The following is a 21132-nucleotide window of genomic DNA, read 5'->3' as shown; positions in this document are numbered from 1 at the left end:
GATGCAGGACTCAGTCCTAGGACCCTGGGATCACAACCCAAGCAGAAGGGAGATGCTCAACCACTGAGCCACCCAGGCACCCCCATGCATTCCCCTTCATAGAAATTAATTATAATGGTAGCTGCCAGTTTTGAGGACTGTGCCAGAAGTAGATATATGTACATATATGTTTATTTAATTTGCCCACCAAGCCAATGAGGTAGGAACTATAGTGCCTGCTTTACAGATGAGGAAGTGAGGCTCAGAAAGGGAAATTAATTTTCCCAAGGTGTTATAGCTACCAAGTAGTGGAGCCAGAGGCAAACCGGATCTGTTGCACCCTGGAGTCCTCACATTTATGCATTGGGCTATACTTGTATCGGCCTTAGTGAACAGCCAGAAATAAGGATCATATTGCTGTTCCTCAACTCTCTTAAAATCAAAGTCACAGTTTTAGGTGGATGAGTCCTACCTTTAACCTGATTGGGCATCAGAATCCACTGTAGCAAAGCAGTTGTGCTCTGCTAATAAAACCTTAGCACCAGGCCTATTGCCATGTCTTCAAAACCCATTTACCTGTGTCCCACAGAGAAGTCAAAGTTATTTTCTAGGAACTTGGACCTGGCCTGACAGTAATGTGTACCAGTTAAGAGCAGTCTTTGGCGTTTGATCTTAGTTCTGCTGTATTATTTTGGGTATGTTACTAAACCTCTGTGATTTCATTTTCCCACCTGTAAAAGGGAAGTAATAGTGCTTGTCTGTATTGGAAACCATATGGGGGGTCTTCCTAATTACAATGGCTCCCTCAATGGTCCCCCCCTGAACACACACACATAGGGCCCTCAGGAGCTTTGTTTGTATCATCAACAATCTGACAATCAAATTCTCTCCTGCAGCATTCTAAATGTGGGATTAAAAATATCTAGTACTCTTTGGATTGACTTTAAACTTAGGGTTCCAAAGTGGTCACATTTCCTCCAATATATGGCTTGAGAAGCAGGAAGAATCATGGGTGGGGAACCCTTTGAAGGTTGCTGATTTTTTGGGGGGGGTGGCAGATTGGAAGCACAATCAAGTTTAAATGCAAATGTCACTCCCCTTGGTAGGCCTGGAGGACATTTGCTCAAAATTTGCTTATATAAACAGATTATTTTCTTCGTTTCATACTAGCATGGGTGCTGTTGAATGTTTACCTCTCCGATTGTAAGAGGAAGTCCACCTTGTTCATACCACATCTCCAGCATTTACACAGGGTGTGATACAGAGTAAGAGATCAATAAGGCTTTTTCCAAAAAACGTTAAAGCAATTTTTTCATTCACTAATATTAATATTTGCCCACGAACACACCCAGGAAATGACCACATGGAAGGATTCAAATGAAAGTTTATCAAGCTGCAATACCATGTCTGTCCTGCTATTAGTGCCTTTATGGGGCTTCCATTCGGGCAATGAAAGGGTGCACAATGGGTGCTATTCAGACCCATTCTCAACCCCATGCACCAAAACCCCTTCCACTCTCCCACGCTTCTCTCTTCCCAACCTTTAGTCAAAACTCCCATTCATTTCTCATTGTCTCTACTATGTGTTCATTTAATGATTATTGAGCAAAGTAAATGCTTATCACTGAGCACAGAAGACAAAATATACATAGGATGACTCCCTCATCCTAGCCATCAGGATATTCACAGAAGAGAAATGTAAAAATAATAACAATTAATTGTAATGTAGTGTGCTAAGTGCTATGATCAGACAAGTATAAAGTTACCCCTCCCAGGGTTGAGGAGGGTTTTAGCAGTGATGTTTGCGCTGAGCCTGGCAAGACTCGGCAGGAAAAGAAAGGGAGGGATCCCTGGGTGGTGCAGTGGCTTAGCGCCTGCCTTTGGCCCAGGGCGCAATCCTGGAGACCCAGGATCGAATCCCATGTCAGGCTCCTGGTGCATGGAGCCTGCTTCTCCCTCTGCCTATGTCTCTGCCTCTCTCTCTCTCTCTGTGTGACTATCATAAATAAATTTAAAAAATTTTTTAAAACTTAAAAAAAAAAAGAAAAGAAAGGGAAAAAGGTGTTCCAAGTTCAAACAACAGAGTATGACGTACTGGCAAGGGGCAGCAACCAGAGCATCCCAGAGTGCCAGGGTGAAGAGGAAGGAAGGAGTCAGGGAAGCCGGCTAGGGCTGCATTGCCAAGGCCCTATTCAGCTCTGAGTAACCCAAAGGACAAACAAAGCATGTGCTTAGGTCACTGGCAAAACAAGGCACCCAAAGTAAAATCAGGAAAAAAAGGACATCTAAAAAGAAACAGGCTTAATTTCAACATACTTTTGAGTTTTGTTGAAATTTCAAAATTATTTCAAAATATTTTTTATTTCAAGTTTAAGCATTTTTTAAAAAATTGGAATTGCACATGGAGAACATCATTATAATTTTTTCAGTGTTTAGGACCTCTTAAATGTTTCTCTCTGGCTTTGACTCTGTTATAGAAATTGGACACCAACCAACCTCAGCTTTGGGATAGGCAGGATTGAGTTGAGGCAGTTGGCAAAACTGCTTTGTGAATAACCTGTAACTGTACCTCTTAACCTACATGGGGTTACTAGCAGTTTATGACGTCAGTTCTTTGCCCAAAGGACCTCTCACTGGTGTCATTTCAGGAACTGTGACAGAGGAAGCATGATAGGAAGGGTCTCTTTCTGTAGCCGTAGAATTAAAAACCAGGGCCCCAGGTAAAATGTCAAGGACTCTACTTTCTGAAAAGAAGTCAACCCTCTCCCCAGAGCTATAAGAATCTGCAAACTAGTCCTGCCATTCCCAAGCAGCCCAGTCATCCTTTTACCACATCAAATAAGACATCTTATGGGACACAATATTCATGGTCAGAAGTTACATGTGCCTCCCTCTGTGCCCACTGCCACTGGGGAGGGAAGGAGGGCGTATTCCTCCAAATAAACCAAGGGGAGTATAGGTTTCAGAAAATCACTTACGTAGCTTAAGAACACTTACAAGAAGGGGGAAATGAAATATCACTACCCAGATGGTTGGTTACTGTAGCTACCCTGCCCCTCCTCCCTTCCACCCGAGGGCTGCCTGATGAGAGACATCTTGTATGTTGAGAGTTAGGGTTCTCAGAAAAGAAGGTGGACAAGATAAAATGAAATCCTATGTCAAGAAAAGGACATATATAGGCAAAGACAACCACAACTGCCTAAACCAGACCAACCCAGAAAACTAAGGGGGCCTCATTCCCACTAGCTGGTGACCTAGGAGCATCCCTGCTGGTTCTCCTGACTCTCTGTCCTCAATACCAGAGACTCTAGATCCCAGAGCAGGGAGGGGAGAAGTGAAATAGGGGGCTGCACCCTTGCCAATATCCAGTTCCTAATTGTAAATTCTATAAGGGTGTATTCCATGCCTAGCATGTGCCTGGCCCAGAGGAGACATTTACTTGTGTTGAAAAAGGAATGAGTGGATAAAGTACATAATAAGAGTAAGTGGTCACCCTCACCCGCTGCACCCCTTTCTCTGTCACTCACAGCTTTCCTGCTTTAGGAGACTCTTACTCATCTGCCAGAGAAGGGTGTTCCTTTGGCTCAGAGACTATCTTGGGCAACAACGAGGCCTTACTCAGGAGACCTACTGGTGTGAGTTCTTCAGAAGTAGTTTCTGGGCAGGGCTTAGGTTCTCATGTCCCTAGTCCCACCCCTGGCCTTGTGTTCTAGCTCAGTGGGCGGAGGAGCATAAATTTCAGCTGTTCTCAGTCTTGCTGCCTTTTTACCAAAGACTTCCGACAGCAACATGAAGTTAGGGGGCTTCCTCCTTCTGGTGATGCTTCTCACCCTCAGCTCAGAGGTACAGGAACTCCAGGCTGCGGTGAGACCATTGAGACTTCTAGGTGAGTCTGGGTAGAAGGCAAGATACTTGAGTCCAGGAGCCACCTTGACTGCTGTACCTCTCTCCTTCTGTCTCCATTCTTCCCCCTCCTTTTCTTGGCTGGTTCCTGTGGCTGGACTCTCCACTCTTCCCTTTTGCTCCCCCATCAGCCACCTGCCATCTTCCCCAGCATCTCTTTCCTCCCTGGATTTCTTGGTCTCTTGCTGCAAATAGATCAGATCACTAAAGAACACATTTTCTTAATCATGTTAAATGTGAATCATCTCATTCTCCACTTTTCCCTTTACTACCAACATTCTCAAGGGAGCAGTCTTAACTCTCTGCCCTTACTACTCCACAACTCATTCCTTCACCCCTTGAAGACTGAGTGTCACCATTCCTGTCCCCAGCAATCTCCAGGAATTTCACTCCCAGGATCTGCTGGCAAATCTGCAAATCTCTTGGCTCTCCTCAGCAGTGAAAATCTGTAACTTCTGTAGCAACGGACATTGTTTGCCACTCCCTCAATCCTTAAACTTTCTTCTCTCCTGGATTATCTTCACTGTAGCCCCCTTCTTCTCCCTAAAGATTCTTGGATTCAACTCTTAACTCCTCTCTCTCCCTCGCTGTCCTCCCCCCACTTTAAACCAGTTGCCAAATACCATCTGTTCTTTGAAATTGTTTCTTGCGTGTGCTCCTTCCTCTCCATTCCCCATTGCCACACAGCAAGTCCGGCCCTGACTACCCCATGCTTGGGCCAACACAGTAGTTTCCTGATAGCACTTCCTGGTCCTTGATTGCTTCTCAGGTTTGCTTGCTCACTGAATCCTGTTCCATTCTGTGTCCTCACACCAGAATAGTCTTCTTAAGTGAACTGCAGGCATATCCCTCCCTTGGCCTACCAAATGAAACCCAAACTCCTCAGGTCCTCAAGATCTGGCCCTGGTAACTTTACATCCTGCCTCCTTTTCCTGCCTGACTTCCAACTACCCCCTTATCCTTATCCCGCCTTGCATTTATTTGCCAGTCCTCCTGTATTCCTTGCAGAGGAGTGAGGAGATGAGGCACCAGGGTGCCATATTTAAGGAGGTGGTCACTCTCGGGGTTGTGCAAATGCCTCCTTAAACTAGGTGCCTTGCACACATCTTCCCACTCCAGAACCTGTTACATTTCCCCTTGTGAACTTTTTCTAGTAATTCTTTTCTCTTCCACAAGACTCTACCACCACTACCTACCTCAATTCTGCCTTAAAAAGATTCCTATCCTTCAAGACTCACCTTTTCTGGTTTATCTAATTGGAAGTAATGTCCTCTCTCTTCTGAGCTCCTTTTCCTTTGCATGAAACCTCTCAGGACACTTGTCACATACTGCCTTGTTTTAAATATTTTGAATACAAGTCTTCTCTCCATTGTTAGATTCTAAGCTGTTCTACTTTATATCTTTATATTTTCTGAATAACTTAGCTCTATGCTGTGTGCATAGTAAGAAATGAACAGATTTAATGAATGACCAAACTATTATGAGTGAGGACAAAATCTGCAATCTTTTCACCAATAAATAACAACAGAGAATAAAAGCATGGAGGTGTTGTATTGACTTTCTCTGAGGTCTGCAAGTATATTGTAGACATTCCACCAGGCCCCCTTCTTACAGTCTTACACTGCTGGTCATCACAGCATTCTTTTCCTTCTGAGCTTGGACAAGGTATCCCAGCCTTCTCAATGTAGCATCAGATAGTCATCTCTACTGATCAGAGTTGACACTGGAGAATGAATTTCATTTTCCCTGCTGGATCCAAGAGCTCCATTTTACAAATGAGGAAACAAAACCCAGAGAAGTCCAGACACAAAATCAGGTAGAGAAACTCCTGATATTGGCTGAGTAGAAGCAAAAGCACAGCACAACAGAAGCACAATACGTTTGTCCAGAGCTCTGCATACATTTAACTAGAAGCTCCTGTGGAGTCTTAACCAGCTTCTTGGACCTACTTCACTGGTTCTCAAAGACTATCTTTGAGGCTCTGGGAACCTGGGGGGCTTCCACTCAGGTCAGGAATGACTCCTTGAAGTTGGGAGATGTGCTCTTCATGTTAGAGTCTGTTTCATCATGTGGGACAGCGGAGGGAACTTGGCCTCGGGCCAGGCAGGTCTCGATTTAATTCCACTTCTGTAACTACTAATAGGGGGATTCACCTCGGTGCACCCCAGCTGCCACACCTGTAAGTCAGATTCATCCTGCAAGGTGACTGCAGGGCACCCTTGACGACATTTGGTGGATATGTTTCCTGTCTTCTGTCCCTTTTCCTGCAGAGGAGTGAAGTAAGGACATATGAATGGGCTTCTTTACACTTCTCTTCTGCAAACACAGTTATGCTCTTCTTTAAAATGGGCCTTCCTTTATTGTGAGAATGTGAATGCATTGTTTTTACCTAAAATCTAGAAGATGTTAATGAGTATTGTTCTGTGAGTAATCATTTACAAATTCCCTTATTTACTGAACTAAAAGACAAAAGTGGAACTGGTTCTTTCTATCAGTCTTCTCTGATAACTGTGCTTAAAGCAGAGTCATTTTCAGCTGGTCTGTTCTGACATAGGAACCTGCGTTGAGCTCTGCACAAATGACAAGGATTGTGATCTAGGAGAGCACTGTGTCAGCAATGGGTGTGGCCACATCTGTGCTCCAGCCTAAGGACAGGTAAAAACATCAGGCCCTTCCCTTCTTCCTCAAACCTCATCCAAGCTAGACAGGTTGGCTGTGATGGGACTTTCCAGAAGTGGGTGGGACAGAAGCCTGTCTCTGTGCCCTTTCCCTCTTATACCTTTCCCAAGAAAAGGAAGTATCTATCACTGGATGGTGGCTTCCAAACCTTTAAAATAATTTCATTACCCAGTATATCCAGGACAGAACTCAGACTATTTATTTGAACAAAAAGAATATAAAAATCAGTCACATTATCCCCTACTCCCAAATGATGTCTGCTTAATACTTTGGTGCATATTTTATTTTATTTTATTTTTTAATTTTTTTAAAAGATTTTATTTATTTATTCATGAGAGACACAGAGAAAGGCAGAGACACAGGCAGAGGGAGAAGCAGGCTCCCTGCAGGGAGCCTGATGTGGGACTCGATCCCAGGATTCCAGGATCATGCCCTGAGCTGAAGGCAGACACTCAACCACTGAGTCAACCCAGGCATCCCTGGTGCATATTTTAAACACACATGCAAATATATAATACATAAATTGAAATGAGATAATCTTGTGTCTATTTTGATTTCTTAATTATTTCACTTAGAAATAGTTGGTGAACGATCTTTAACACCAATCTTCTATACCGTCACCTTTAACAGCCTTATAGAAGTCCATCATATATGCTCATATACTTAATAATCTCTGTTAATACACATTTAATATGTTTATTGTTTATGTTATTAACATGGTTATAATGAATACTAAATTGATATACATGCCCTTAGTAATTTCCTTGGGATAAATTCCAAGAATTATAATTTATGACCAAAGACTATGTTCATTTTAAGCCTCTGATGCACACTGCCAGATGGACCTATGAGAATCCCTCTTCTGTAGAAATATTTCAGGATTTTCACATGATAGTTTCTTTATTTTCAGTAGCCATCAAATGAAAAAAAATGCACAATGAAAAGTTACCATGATTTAGTCTTGATTATAAATTAAATTGTATTTATTAACTAATGTAATATTAACACAATAGAATCAACATAAACTTTAAGTTACCCATTTGTGTTTAGAAGGTACTATCTATCCAATCCATCCACAATATTTGGGATGCTTTTGGCCTTGCTGGCTCTTTGTAGGTGCTTATTGATTCCAAGAACTGGGAACTGTCACCTCAATTGCCTTCTGTAATTTCAGGTCTCCAAAACAGCAGGTCTCATGTATAATTTTTTGGTCCATTTTTCAGATGAAGACTTATCTTAAGGCTCATCCTTCTCTAATAATTTCTCATCGCTTCCTATCTTCAAAGATATGACCAGAACTCCTTGACCAGGAAGACAGATGAAAATGGGGGCCTGTGTGTGGAGATTACAAGAGATGTGTTGGGGAAAGGAAAAAGAGTCATTTCTTTTAATAAATCATCATTGTTAAAAGCACCCACACTGCTTGCATTGTTATTTGATTAAGGGTGATGATGACGTAGAGGACAGAGTGGGAGACAGATGACATTTATCAAACACTTGGTATGCAACTGTGTTATATTCTCCACAAGCATCATCTAATTTATCCTTACAACTACCTTGTGACTATGCTTTTCATCAGTGCCATTTTACATATAAGGATGCTGAGGCTTGGAGAGATTAAATAATTTGTTCAAAGTTATATGGTATATAAGTTTCAGGGCCTTACCTCTAATCCTGTGTCAAACACAGGGCCTATGCATTATAGCGTCACAGTTAGGAGCTCTGACTCTGAATTTCAAACTCAGATCCACTACACAATTGTGTGACTTTCAGCAAGTGTCCTAACCTTTCTGTGCTTCAGTTTTCTGATCTTTATAACAATATATACCTCATAGAGCTACAAGGACAAAAGAAGTTAGTTCATGTAAAGTACTTGGCATAGTGCCTGATACAGAAAACATTCAATAATGTTAACTACAATTGTTATGGTTATTATCACATAGTCAGGCTGATGGCCTTAGTGCTAATTTTATAGGACTCTAGAACAGAAGTCTAGGAAAATCCTCCTTCCTAGCCTATCCTAGTTCAGCTGGATCCTGAAAGCCAGCCCCTCTCTTCTGGTTTTCCCCATTATAAAACATGGGTGGTAAAGATAGAGATGCAGTAAAACAATGGGACACCTGCACCCCAATGTTTATAGCAGCAATGTCCACAATAGCCAAACTGTGGAAGGAACTTCAGTGTCCATTGAAAGATGAATGGATAAAGAAGATGTTATATATATCATGATGTTATTGTGTTATATATATAACATTATATATATGTTATACATATTATGTTATATATATAACATTTTATATATATATATACACACACACACACACACACACACACACACACACACACAATGGAATGTTACTCAGCCATTAGAAACGACAAATACCCATCATTTGCTTCGACGTGGATGGAACTGGAGGGTATTATGCTGAGTGAAGTAAGTCAATCGGAGAAGGACAAACATTATATGATCTCATTCATTTGAGGAATATAAAAAATAGTGAAAGGGAATAAAGGCGAAAGGAGAGAAAATGAGTGGGAAATATCAGTGAGGATGACATATCATGAGAGACACCTAACTCTGGGAAATGAACAAGGGATAATGGAAAGGGAGGTGGGCGGGGAGGTGGGGCAACTGGGTGACGGGCACTAAAGGGGGAACTTGCCAGGATGAGCACTGGGTGTTATGCTATATGTTGGCAAATTTAACTCCAATAAAAAATATATACAAAAAAAAAACCCGTGGGAGGTAAAAATAGACTTACAATTTCTTGTCTATGTTCTTCACAATCACAACTGGCCTGGGTTGTAGTCTGAATTTGGCCAATTTACTGCCTGTGTGGCCCTTGACAAACCATATTTTCTTTCTTTAAGACATCTAAACTTCTCTTATCTGTAAAAAGGGGGAAATAACAGTATCTATCTGATTTGGAAGCTAAGATTTATAGAACCTGATAGTTTACAAAGTATTTTCACAAAGATCCCATTTGATTTCCACATCAACCAACAGATGAGAAATAGGAGGCTCTGAATAAATGGTGAATTTATTCATTCTTCTTGCAAGTATTGGGAGGTGTCTACCATGACTCAAGTGCTGTGCTAGCATTGGGGATACAATAGGAACCAGATAGACAATTTGTATGCCTTCACAAATTTCACACTCTAGAGGAAGAAACAGATAATATAATAATAAAGAAGATAACTATACATTATGGTAAATTTTCTGAAGAAAATAAACAAAGATGAGAATTAGAAGGGGAAGGAGGTAAAGCCTACTTCAGTTAAAATGATCCCGACTCTAATGAGGTGATTAAAATGGTCTTGACAGAGTTCCAAAATATGAAAGAGGTGATATTCCAGAATAAGGCTCCAAATTACCTTATGTGCAGAATTTATAAAAGGAAATTGGCTGTGAACATGCTTAGCATCTTTAAGGCCCCAAGGTCACTGTAGGATTAAAAAATATTGAGAATGAGGAGGAGTCAGCAAAAACAAGAGGGCAGTCCGTCGTCTTTGTACTGCTTGCGAATGTGCTAAGCACGTACACTTTCTTCCAGTACCCAGGCCAGTATTGAGATTGGTTCTCTGTATGAAGGAAACAACTTCTTTACCTCTATTACTCGTGCCCAGTTTGAAGAATTAAATGCTGACCTATTCTGTGGCACCCTGGACCCTGTAGAGAAAGCTCTTCAGGATGCCAAGCTGGACAAGTCTCAGATCCATGATATTTTCCTGGTGGGTGGTTCTACCCATATCCCCAAGATTCAGAAACTTCTGCAAGATTTCTTCAATGGAAAGGAACTGAATAAGAGTATCAACTCTGATGAGGCTGTTGCTTATGGTGCAGCTGTCCAGGCAGCCATTCTTTCTGGTGACAAATCTGAAAATGTTCAAGACTTGCTGCTATTGGATGTCACCCCACTTTCTCTTGGCATTGAAACTGCTGGAGGAGTCATGATTGTGCTCATCAAGCACAATATTACCATTCCTACCAAACAGACACAAACCTTTACTACCTACTCTGACAACCAGCCTGGTGTGCTTATTCAGGTCTATGAAGGTGAGCATGCTATGACCAAGGATAACAACCTACTTGGCAAGTTTGATCTCACAGGCATACCTCCTGCCCCCGTGGCATTCCTCAGATTGAAGTCACTTTTGATATTGATGCTAATGGTATCCTCAGTGTGTCTGCTGTGGATAAGAGCACAGGAAAAGAGAACAAGATTACCATCACTAATGACAAGGGCCACTTGAGCAAGGAGGACATTGAGCGCATGGTCCAGGAAGCTGAGAAGTACAAAGCTGAAGATGAGAAGCAGTGAGACAAGGTGTCTTTCAAGAATTCACTTGAGTCTTATGCATTCAACATGAAAGCAACTATTGAAGATAAAAACTTCAGGGCAAAATCAATGACAAAGATAAACAGAAGATTCTTGACAAGTGCAATGAAATCATCAACTGGCTTGATAAGAACCAGACTGCAGAGAAGGAAGAATTTGAACATCAGCAGAAAGAGCTGGAGAAAGTCTGCAACCCCATCATTATGAAGCTATATCAGAGTGCAGGAGGCATGCCAGAAGAAATGCCTGGAGGCTTTCCTGGTGGTGGAGCTCCTCTCTCTGGTGGTGCCTCCTCTGGGCCTACCATTGAAGAGGTTGAATAAGCCAACCTGATGACCGGTCTAGCATTGTTCCACACATTTGAAGGACCCAAATTTGTAGCAAATTCCATGGCAGTTTTAAAGTCAAGCTTCTATAGTAAATATACTGGGCATTCTTGATATGTGAATATGGAACATGTGCACAGAGAAAGGAAATAAACATTGCACTTTATAAGCACTGTATTGTTAAGTGGAAAATGCAATGTCTAAATAAAACTGCATTTAAAATTGGCACCAAAGGGGTGAGAGAGAGAGAGAGAGAGAGAGAGAGAGAGAGAGAGAGAGAGAATAAGGAGGAGTTAGGATGTGTGAGGAGATTTTTTTGGAAGAACTTTCGCCAAGGTCTAAGTTCCACAGTTTAGGGGTGGCTATCATTTAAATACGAGCCAATGAAGGGGGGCTCTCAGGGCTTCCCCCTAGAGCTTGATAAATGTTTTCTTCAGTTGGTGTCACTAAAGGGTAGGAATGTTCATTTCTTTGTCTGCCATCTGCAAGGGTATATTCCATCAGAACTCAACAGAATGGTATCGTTATACTTACAATATCTGGGTCATTTAGTCCTGAGTAACAGTATATGTGGGCTATCCACGTTACAAACTAAGATGAGCCACACTGAACCCAGATCTTTCCACAGTCTACATCACATCACCTCCACTGTGGTAATGACACAGGTCTCACATCCTTCTAACACAATGTGTTGGAAATATCTTGTGCACTGCTTCAAATACTCTTGGCCTTACACTCTCATTTTAATCAATCCCTACAGCAACCAGTTTCTGTCAGGCATCTACTAGTTTAGCACAAGGTAACTTGTCAGAGACTTGCCTTGGACTTGTACCCTAGTACCCTATACCTCTCACTTTTGCTTCAGGGCTTCTTTGTGCAACAAGAAACTCCTGCAGGAACCACCACCCCCGATGCATGCTCAAATAAGAAGCACTGGAGAACTGATGCTTGGTGGGGTAATGCTTGACAACAGAATTTGAAGAATTCAAAGACTGACAGTTACATGCTTCTATCTCCATTCCTCAGGAGGGGACTTCTTAGAAAAAGGCCAATTCAATAGTACATATAGGTACCGATTCCCCTTTCTTCCCTGTTCATTCCTGAATAAATCACTCATACATCAACATCATCTAAGGTTCAGCTTTGGGAGAAATCAAACTAACACATCTGTGATTAGGTTTAGCTCCTGATCTTCTCTGAGCAAATGTTTGAATATCACAAATACACACGTTCCCAAGAATATGCAATAATATACAAGCACAATGGAATCTAAATCCAAACAAAAAATTAATATCTCTCCCCCAAAGAAGTCTAAAGTCTTCAGACAACAAGCTCTTCTATAGCCTGCCCCCAACGGTGACTGCCAAACAAAGTGTTTTAGTCTCAGGATAAAACATGCACATTCAGGTGACTTCAAGGTTTTCGCTAAGAACCATTGCTAAGAATCTGCTTTATATCTGCATAATTCAAAGGCCCAAGAGATGACCAAGTGTAAATTTTATGCCTTCACCTCTTGGGTGACTAAAAACTGTTTACAGCTCTTATTTTATTTTTAAAATATTTAATTTATTTATTCATGAGAGACACAGAGAAAGAGAGAGAGACAAAGACAGAGACACAGGCAGAGGGAGAGGGAGAAGCAGGCTCCATGCAGGGAGCCCAATGCGGTACTTGCTACTCAGTACTCAACCCCAGGATCCCGCACTGGGCCAAAGGAAGGCGCTAAACCACTGAGCCACCCAGAGATCCCCTTTTACAGCTTTTTAAATGGCTATTTTCTTTTCCAGTTTTTTGCTTTTAAGAATACAGGAAATCTCGGGGTGTCCAATCTCAACCAGGTCAAACCTTTGCAGGTTATATTTTTACATGGCTTGGTTTGAACTTCAAATGACTTGCGTGGTGAAGCGCAAGATCTAAAGGAGGATGCACGGCCAGCTGCAATGAACACTGGGAAATGTACCCCTTATTCGGGGTGCTTTTGTGCCTAAGAATCAAGGGCCCTCCCACGATATGAGAAGAGGCCAAGGATGTCGTAGAACTAGCACTTTCTGCTATTGCCACCAACAGCAGCCCTTCTCCAACTCCAGCCCGCCTGAAACGCTAGTACTACTAAATAGGCCTGTCAGCCCTTTCCAGGAACACACTTCCTAGGAGGACAGAGTTCCACTTTTCAGTCGGGGCTCCAAAACAAGTGGGAGATGAAAAAGCCTCCCAGCTCATTTCGCACAACTATTTGCAAAGCATCCCGGAGAGCGTCCCAGGTCTTTCAATCCGAGCCTGGCCTAAAGAAGTAGTTCCGGAGCCGGCGCGCGGAGGCGGGGATGCCCCGGAAGTAGTTCTCTGTTGTCCTACGTAGGCAAGATGGCGGCGGTACAAGTGGCCGGCTCCCTCCCGGGTGAGCCGGCGCGGGAGGTGCCCCGAGAGCCACCACCGGCGGAGCAGAGCAGTGGGTTCCGCTGCTTGTCGGCCAGGCTCTGCGCCCTGCGCCCGGATGACAGCAGCTCCGCCCGGACCGAGATCCACCTGCTCTTCGACCAGCTCATCTCTGAGAACTACAGCGAGGGCGGCGGCGTGGCCCCCGAGGTAGGCGCTGTGCCGGGTGGGGCGGCCTCGGGCCGCGCCTGCTGCTCGTCCCGCCTGCCGCTCCCGGCTTTTCCCAGCCGCGCTTCGCTGGCTCGTTTGCTCCCCACCCCGGACCGTGGCAGCCTCTGCCCTCCTCTCTCTGGAAGATCCTGCAGTGCTTGGCAAACTCGCATCCTGCAAAACCCCGCTTGATGACTTCTCTGATAACACCGCAGGTGTCATCCCTAGTCCCACCTTCCGGTCCCCCAGCTCCACTCTTTGCGTACAAAATACTTTGTATATAGGGACGCATGGTGGCTTAGTGGTTGAGCATCTGCCTTCCGCCCAGGGCGTGATCCCTGGATCGAGTCCCGCCTGGGGCTCCCTGCGGGGATCCTGCTTCTCCCTCTGCCTGTGTCTCCGCCTCTCTCTTGCTCTGTCTCTCTGAATAAATAAATAAGGTCTTTAAAAAAAAACAAAACCCAAAATACTTCGTATATAAAATCCACTTCTACCATTTCGTGTACTGTACCGTGTACGATCCTGGGAATCTTACAGCGTGGGTATTATTAGATCTACTTTACTGATAAAAATACTGAGGCACATAAAGATCCAATGTCATACTGCTGGCAGAAAGGCAGAGGTAAAATTGGAGCCTAAGGCTGTCACATGGTCCCTACCATTTTCTGTTCCTTCGTGCTAGCTCTTCCCTCTCAACCTCTTCTTTAGAAGTACTCTGACTCTGCGTAAAAGTCATAGTCACACACATCAGGCCTTGGATACTACTTACTGAACTCCCAGAACTCTTGACTCAGTCATACCACTGCCTCTGGTGCTCACAGGCACCTCAAACCTGACAGTTCCTAAAAATGAGTTACACTGTCTTGTAGGCACACTGTATCCATAACCCATCCCATCCCCCAACGGAAACCTGCGGAGTTCGCCAAGTCACAGTGGCACAAACACTGGTGCTTGCCCTTTGTCCCTCCCAGATCTATCCAAGTCGAGTTTTTCAGATTCTATCTCATAAATATTTCTCATCCCCTTTTCTGTGTTCCCATTGTCAGGGCCTTAAGCCTTCACACAAGAGGACTCTTTCCTGAACCTTTCCACTGATCTCCTCAAACTTCTCTTCTGGTTCCTCCTGTCTAGCCCTCCTCCAAACCATTCTTTGCTCTGCTGCTTAGAGTGATCTTTTCTTTCGTGGGGGAAAAAAAATTCTGGTTAGAAAGGCAAAATTCAGATTTGGGAAGATCTTCAGTACATATTGGTAGATGGTCAGAGCAAGATCCAGAATGGTTCATTGCAGCATGACACCAATATAGGGTAAGGAGCACGTTGAACAGAATATGTACAGTTATCAATGTAAAGGGTTCAAAAGAATGAATGGAAGAGTTTACAACAAAATGATAGTGTGTGTCACTAGGTGGTGGAGTGGAATTAAAGGGGTACTTGAGAACTTTTGCTTTATTGGTATGATTTGATATTTTTATATCAAAAATATGTGCATTTCCAGTATCCTGTCACTTCTTTTGTGCCCTGTGTGCAGTCATTTTAAACCTGCTATTCCTCAAGTATCTACTAGTGTTTCACACCTACTGGTATTCTAGGTCTTTGCACACTATTCCCTTTGCTTGCAGTGTCTTTTATTGCTTTGTCTGGCAGATTTTAATCATCCTTCAGATCATTCGAGATTATGCTTTAAAATCACTTCTGTGGGCTCCTGGGTGACACAGTGGGCTAAGTATCTGACTCTTAGTTTTTGCTTAGGTCATGATCTCAGGGTCCTGGGATTGAGCCCCACATCAGGCTCTGTGCTCAGTGCAGTCTGCTTGGGATTCTCTCTCCCTCTCTCTCTGTGCTGTCTCTCCTCTCTCTCTAAAATAAATTAATCTTTTTTAAAAAGCACCTCTGTAAGACCTCTCTAATTACCATTTCCCCACAGAGTTTGCACTTAATTCCTTCAGCATTTAATTCACTTTAATTATTTGTGAGTATTTCTGTCTCCCTCATTATGAGCTCTTTAAGATTCAGGAATATGCTTGTTCACCTTTGGAGCCCAAAGATCTAGCATGCTACCTAACACATAGTAGGTGCTCCAAACCGTTTAGTTCAATAAACATCAGTGGACGAATGAATAGTGTGATTTACAAATAGGTGGCCCCCCCCTTTTTTAGAATTACCTAGTTTTACAATAAATTTATACAAGTGTCATTTCTGATTTTTCCCACTAGCATTGAAAATATGGTTTACTTACTTTTTCTTTTTTAAGATAGAATGAATGAGTTCTATTTTTTTAATTAAAAATTATTTTAAATTCCCATATAGTTAACATAGTATTATATTAATTTTAGGTGTACAATACAGTGATTCAACAATTCCATACATCACCTGGTACTCTTCACAAGTGCACTCCTTAATCCCTATCACATATTTCACCCATCCCCCTATCCATCTCCCCTCTAGTAACCATTAGTTTATTTCTATAATTAAGAGTCTGTTTCATGGTCTCTCTTTTTTTTCCCTTTGCTTGTTTTGTTTCTTCATTTCACAGATGAGTGAAATCATACGGTGTTCACTTTTCTCTGACTGACTTATTCTGCTTAGCATAATACTGTCTAGCCCTATCCACAACATTGCGAATGGCAAGATTTCATTCTTTTTTATGGCTGAGTAATAGTCCTTTTTTTAAAAAAAAAAAAAAGATTTTATTTATTTATTCATGACAAACATAGAAAGAGAGAGAGAGAGGCAGAGACACAGGCAGAGGGAGAAGCAGGCCCCACACAGGGAGCCCGATGTGGGACTCTATCCCAGGTCCCCAGGATCACACCCCCGGCAGAAGGCGGCGCTAAACCGCTGGGCCACCGGGGCTGCCCGGTGTATATAAACCACATCTTTATCCATTTATGGACATTTGGGCTGCCTCCATACTTTGGCTATTCTAAATAATGCTGCTATAAACAGGGATGCATGTATCCTTTTGAATTAGTGTTTTTTTTATCCTTTGGGTAAATAGCCAGTAGTGCAATTGCTGGATCTTAGGGTGGTTCTATTTTTAATTTTTTGAGGAGCCTCTGTACTGTTTTCCAAGTGTCTGTGCCAGTTTGCATCCCCACCTACAGTGCATGAGGGCTCCTTTTTCTCCACATCCTCACTAACACTTGTTGTTTCTTGTGTTTTTTATTTTAGCCATTCTGACATGGCTAAAATGTGTGCAGTGTGCAGTGATGTGTGCAGTGATGTCTCATTGTAGTTTTGATTTGCATTTCCCTAATAATGAGTGATGTTCAGCATCTTTTCATGCATTTATTTGCTACCTTTTGGTATTTTTCACTTCAATGTGTGCTTTTACATTCTAGAACCCTTTCTTTGATTATTTAATTGCACTCTCTACATATGTAGAGGCTGGAGTCTTTAGCCTAATAACCATATTGAGTCTTTTACTTTTTTTAGCACATCCTATTTCTGTGGTATCATTTAATTTTTTTTTCCTACTTACTGCCGCAAATTTCATCTTTCCTCATTTTGAATATGAACGTTCACTTTCATTTTTCCATTTGGCCATGTTGGGTGGGGGGTGAGGGGGCTGGTTCTTCAATTGGTTGATAGGCATATTGCCTTTTCATTGTCTTTTTTTTTTTTTGTTTTTTGTTTTTTTTTGGTAGGATGTCAGTACTCTTCTTGTCCAAGCTTGCCGACTGGTGCCTCTTAATCAGAATCATCTTGTTAGCAAAGTGTCTCAACTTATCCACCATTTACTTAACAGATTACAGGTAATCATTGTATGACTTTAGAATTCATCATGAATTAACCCTTCGAAATACTACACCTGTATTAGATATGATAGGCTAATCTTTTGAGAAACTGAAAAAAAACAATTCCTTACTAAGAATGATACTAAATAAAATTCTGACCCAAAAAATATGCTGTACAATTCTAGAAGTTTGTCCATTAGAGGTGTCCCTTTCTGTTTGGTTCAGGAAACCAATATCACTGAGGCCCCAGGTTTTAGGATTTTTTATGGAAGTTGTATCTGACCAAGACATATCTAAGAATAATTTGAAACAGTCCCCTACTCCTTTACTTCTGATATTTATTCCCCTTTCCCAAAGGTACCATTTTTGTGGTCTACTTTTGTTTATCATAAAACATAAGAAGTAGCTTGAGAACAAGAGGACACTAGATAAAAGACCCTTGTTATTTATATCAAGATCTGTACTGTAATCCCCCTTTCTCCAAAACCTTTTTAACTTCCTAAATAAATCTCATCAGAAATTACAGCTGTTACCTACCGTAAGATACCCCATGAGTATGTGAATATAGTTAGCACAAAACTTACAGTTAGCATGATGCAATCTAGGATTCTTTTGGCTATAAGAAACAGAAAAGCCAATCTAGAATACCTTAAAAATTTTTTTAAAAAATTATCTCATGTCATAACCCTCAAAAGAGGCACTCTAAGGGGGAACTGAGTAATGAGAAACTTCCTGACATTTTCCATTTGCTATCAGTGTCTGGGTCATCCTCAGCTAGCATCTCTCATAGTCAGGATGGCTGCCTCAGTTCCTGGAATCCCATGTGAAATAAATAACACCCCACAGAAGCAAAAGAACAATTTATTTTGTGTCCCTTTGATTTAAGAACGAGGCATCTTGTCCTCCACACTATCCATCAGACCTCCCCTGATATCTGGCTGGGGAGACCTAGGTCATATGAGAAACCCTCTACACCCGCCTGTTCAGGGGAATGATATTACCATGAGTGGCTTAAACCAGGGGTCAACTTGTCTGCACATTAGAATCACCTGAGGGCTTAAGTTAACCTAGATGATTACAATGTGCAGCTCAACTCTTATATCAGGGTTTCTTAATCTCAGCATCATTAATATTTTGGATCAGATGATTCTTAGTTGTGGGGGGCTTAGTTATGCATTGTAGGTTTTTAGCAGCATCCCTGACTTCTCAGTAGGCTTCTAATTTTAGAAGCCAGTAGCATGCCTCCAATTGTGACAGTCAAAAATATCTACAGTCATGGCCAAATGGGCAAAAAATCTTATTTCCCTCAGAAATAACATCGCCCCTGTTAGAGAATCATTGTCTTAGCTAATTGGAATTTACCGTCAGGTCTCATGTGTGAGAGATGAGCATTCAAATAAAATCAGTACTCTGCCAGCAAGAGAGAGAAGATGTAGGTAAACAATGTCTGCTATGTCTCCTAAATGAGATGAGGCTATTTTCAAGTTTAGAATTTTTCACACTGATATGGTGGCTTCTGAATGTTTATTATTCTCAGGTATATTAGTACTTTGTAATATTGGCAGTTGGAAAAATTGCTGATCACATATACCTACAGCCCTTAACCAGCTTTCTAGCTTTTGATGACATTTTATCTCAATTATTCATGAATTGATACTTTGATTAGCTGACATTGCCCCAAAAGGATTATAAATTCCTTGAGGACAAGGATATGCCATCTCTTCCTGCTGTATTTCCCATATCATAGTGAGACATAGTAGCTATTTAGCAGACATAGCATTTACATGTAGATGACAATTTCATTGGCTTGAGTCTTATATGTATGGATTTATAGCTGCCAGTGTCCGGTTAGCTCAAGGAAAATTTAAAAGGACTTTGCTGGATTCTACTTTGAGTGGAAGGAGTAAAGGGGAGGAAATGAGCAAGGCCCTGGGCCAAGGAGAAGGCCTTGTCTTGATCAAACTTTCAAGGCCTTTAGAGTTGATCTTTTTGACCTCAAAAAGATGGACACATGTGCTCTCTTTCATAGCCTGATTTAGATGAGCATACGTGTCTGAAAGAATTAAAATATTTTTTTACAAGTTAGATTATGCATATTTTTTCCTCTCCTGATAGGTGATTGTGGATGAACAGAACCTGGATTTCCTGCTGGCATATGCTATTTCTGCTCTTCAGCAGTGTAGTTCCTGGACACACATGGAAATTCTTCAAGCCCTGGCAGCTCTGGTTTACTGCAATGGCTCAAAATGTCAAAAGGTAGTTTAAACTGTGTTCTTTCTTTCCTTCAAAAGTTAGGAACACAGGCTCTGAACCTGTGCTGAGGTTTCTATCCTGTCATTCAAGAAATATGTGACCTTGAGCAACCTTTACTCAACCACTGTGAGGCTCATTTCTTCATCTATACAGTAGTTCCTCTGAGGATGAAGTAAGACAATCCTTGCAGAGTGCTTGGCATTCGGTAAATATTACCATTATTATTAAATACTGTTATTATCATTACCCTTCAGCTATGCGCCTACAACTAAAGAGTTTCAGCAATTACCTGGGCTGGGAGTGGTGATCCCCACTGGTGTTCTGGGGGCACATTTTTGTATGCCCATCTGGAAGATTTACCTGGCAGCTAGTCTTTTGGTACTTAACTGCCCTTTAGTTTAAAAAATGGCATGTCTAAAGAGTAATATTTTTCTAGAAGTTTTCTTTGACCAACATTAGCTATTATTTTGTTTTAGTATCTCCCAGACTTGCTAGGCAAGAGCGGGATTTTGATGAAGTTGAGTGACTTGGCTCAGCCCGACCCTGAAGTTAGGAGAGCTGCAGTGCACTGTATGGCAAACTTATGTCTCAGGTATGTGGATCCAGTCACATCACTCAGCTGTAATAAGGTAGAGCCTCTCATGGATCCTTTATAGGTAGTTCAATCTGTCTGAAGCCAGAGCCAACTTAGAAAAATTACCTACTTTGTGTTTCCTGTGTTCCTTGCTAATAAGATCATCATATATTGTTTATTTTTTAATTTTAATATTGCTGATAAAAAAGATAAAGGAAAAATAGACTAGGACTTTATCCCTAAAATAGGGTAAAAGTAGTCCATGTGCAATATGTCAAGGTTTTGTTTTCTTCTGATATAAATTTTAACCATATTAAGTCTTAGAATATAGTTGTATAAAGTTAAGCTTTGTTGAGGCCTCTGTCAAGGTCAGTTTCTTCTAAGAAATTGGAGCTAATCCCAGCCACCAAGTTGTAGATTCATGCCATGAAAAATCTTGTCCTAGGCTCAGGCCGGCCTAGGACAGCCGGCTCAGCTGAGTGACTCTAGCTTGACAGGACCTGTCTGCATTATTTCCCTTTAAGCACTGAAAAAAACTAAAAAAGATTTCTTTCTCTATAATTCTTCCACTATAGACCTGTAACTTTTCCCTTTGGATACATACTGCTCTTTCTCCTTCTTATTTATTCCATCCTTGTTCTGTCCCATAGCCATAGTTAGTCACCCAAAGTGAATAGTCTTCCTTAATACAGTTTCATACAAGGGTGTATTCCAGCTCCATTGGTTGGTATTACTGCTGTTTTTAATTCTTACTCTTT

General features: G+C 41.7%; 1 protein-coding gene, 1 long non-coding RNA gene and 1 pseudogene across 3 annotated transcripts in view; all 3 read left to right on the top strand.

Moving 5' to 3' along the window:
* The first annotated feature begins 3711 nt into the window (after positions 1 to 3711).
* Positions 3712 to 7976, top strand: LOC140593709 (uncharacterized). The gene is made up of 3 exons (XR_011998046.1): positions 3712 to 3865; positions 6437 to 6537; positions 7785 to 7976. It is a non-coding gene; the product is annotated as an uncharacterized lncRNA (long non-coding RNA).
* Positions 7977 to 8640: 664 nt separating this feature from the next.
* On the top strand, positions 8641 to 11327 carry LOC112918158 (heat shock cognate 71 kDa protein pseudogene; annotated as a pseudogene).
* Positions 11328 to 13525: 2198 nt separating this feature from the next.
* HEATR6 (HEAT repeat containing 6) overlaps positions 13526 to 21132 on the top strand; it is a 34436-nt gene continuing 26829 nt past the window's right edge. Inside the window, exons 1-4 of one of the 2 annotated variants that reach the window (XM_025996124.2) lie at positions 13545 to 13810; positions 17458 to 17565; positions 19663 to 19803; positions 20277 to 20392. In XM_025996124.2, coding sequence (XP_025851909.2) covers positions 13589 to 13810; positions 17458 to 17565; positions 19663 to 19803; positions 20277 to 20392 — 587 coding nt within the window. In that variant the 5' untranslated portion in view covers positions 13545 to 13588. Of the gene's footprint in view, positions 13811 to 17457; positions 17566 to 19662; positions 19804 to 20276; positions 20393 to 21132 lie in introns of both variants that reach the window. The other variant, XM_072747687.1, reaches the window with a different exon arrangement.

The sequence above is a fragment of the Vulpes vulpes genome, chromosome 2 (genome assembly GCF_048418805.1).
Source record: "Vulpes vulpes isolate BD-2025 chromosome 2, VulVul3, whole genome shotgun sequence".
Classification (NCBI taxonomy): domain Eukaryota; kingdom Metazoa; phylum Chordata; class Mammalia; order Carnivora; family Canidae; genus Vulpes; species Vulpes vulpes.
This window is presented reverse-complemented; position numbering and strand designations above follow the sequence as displayed.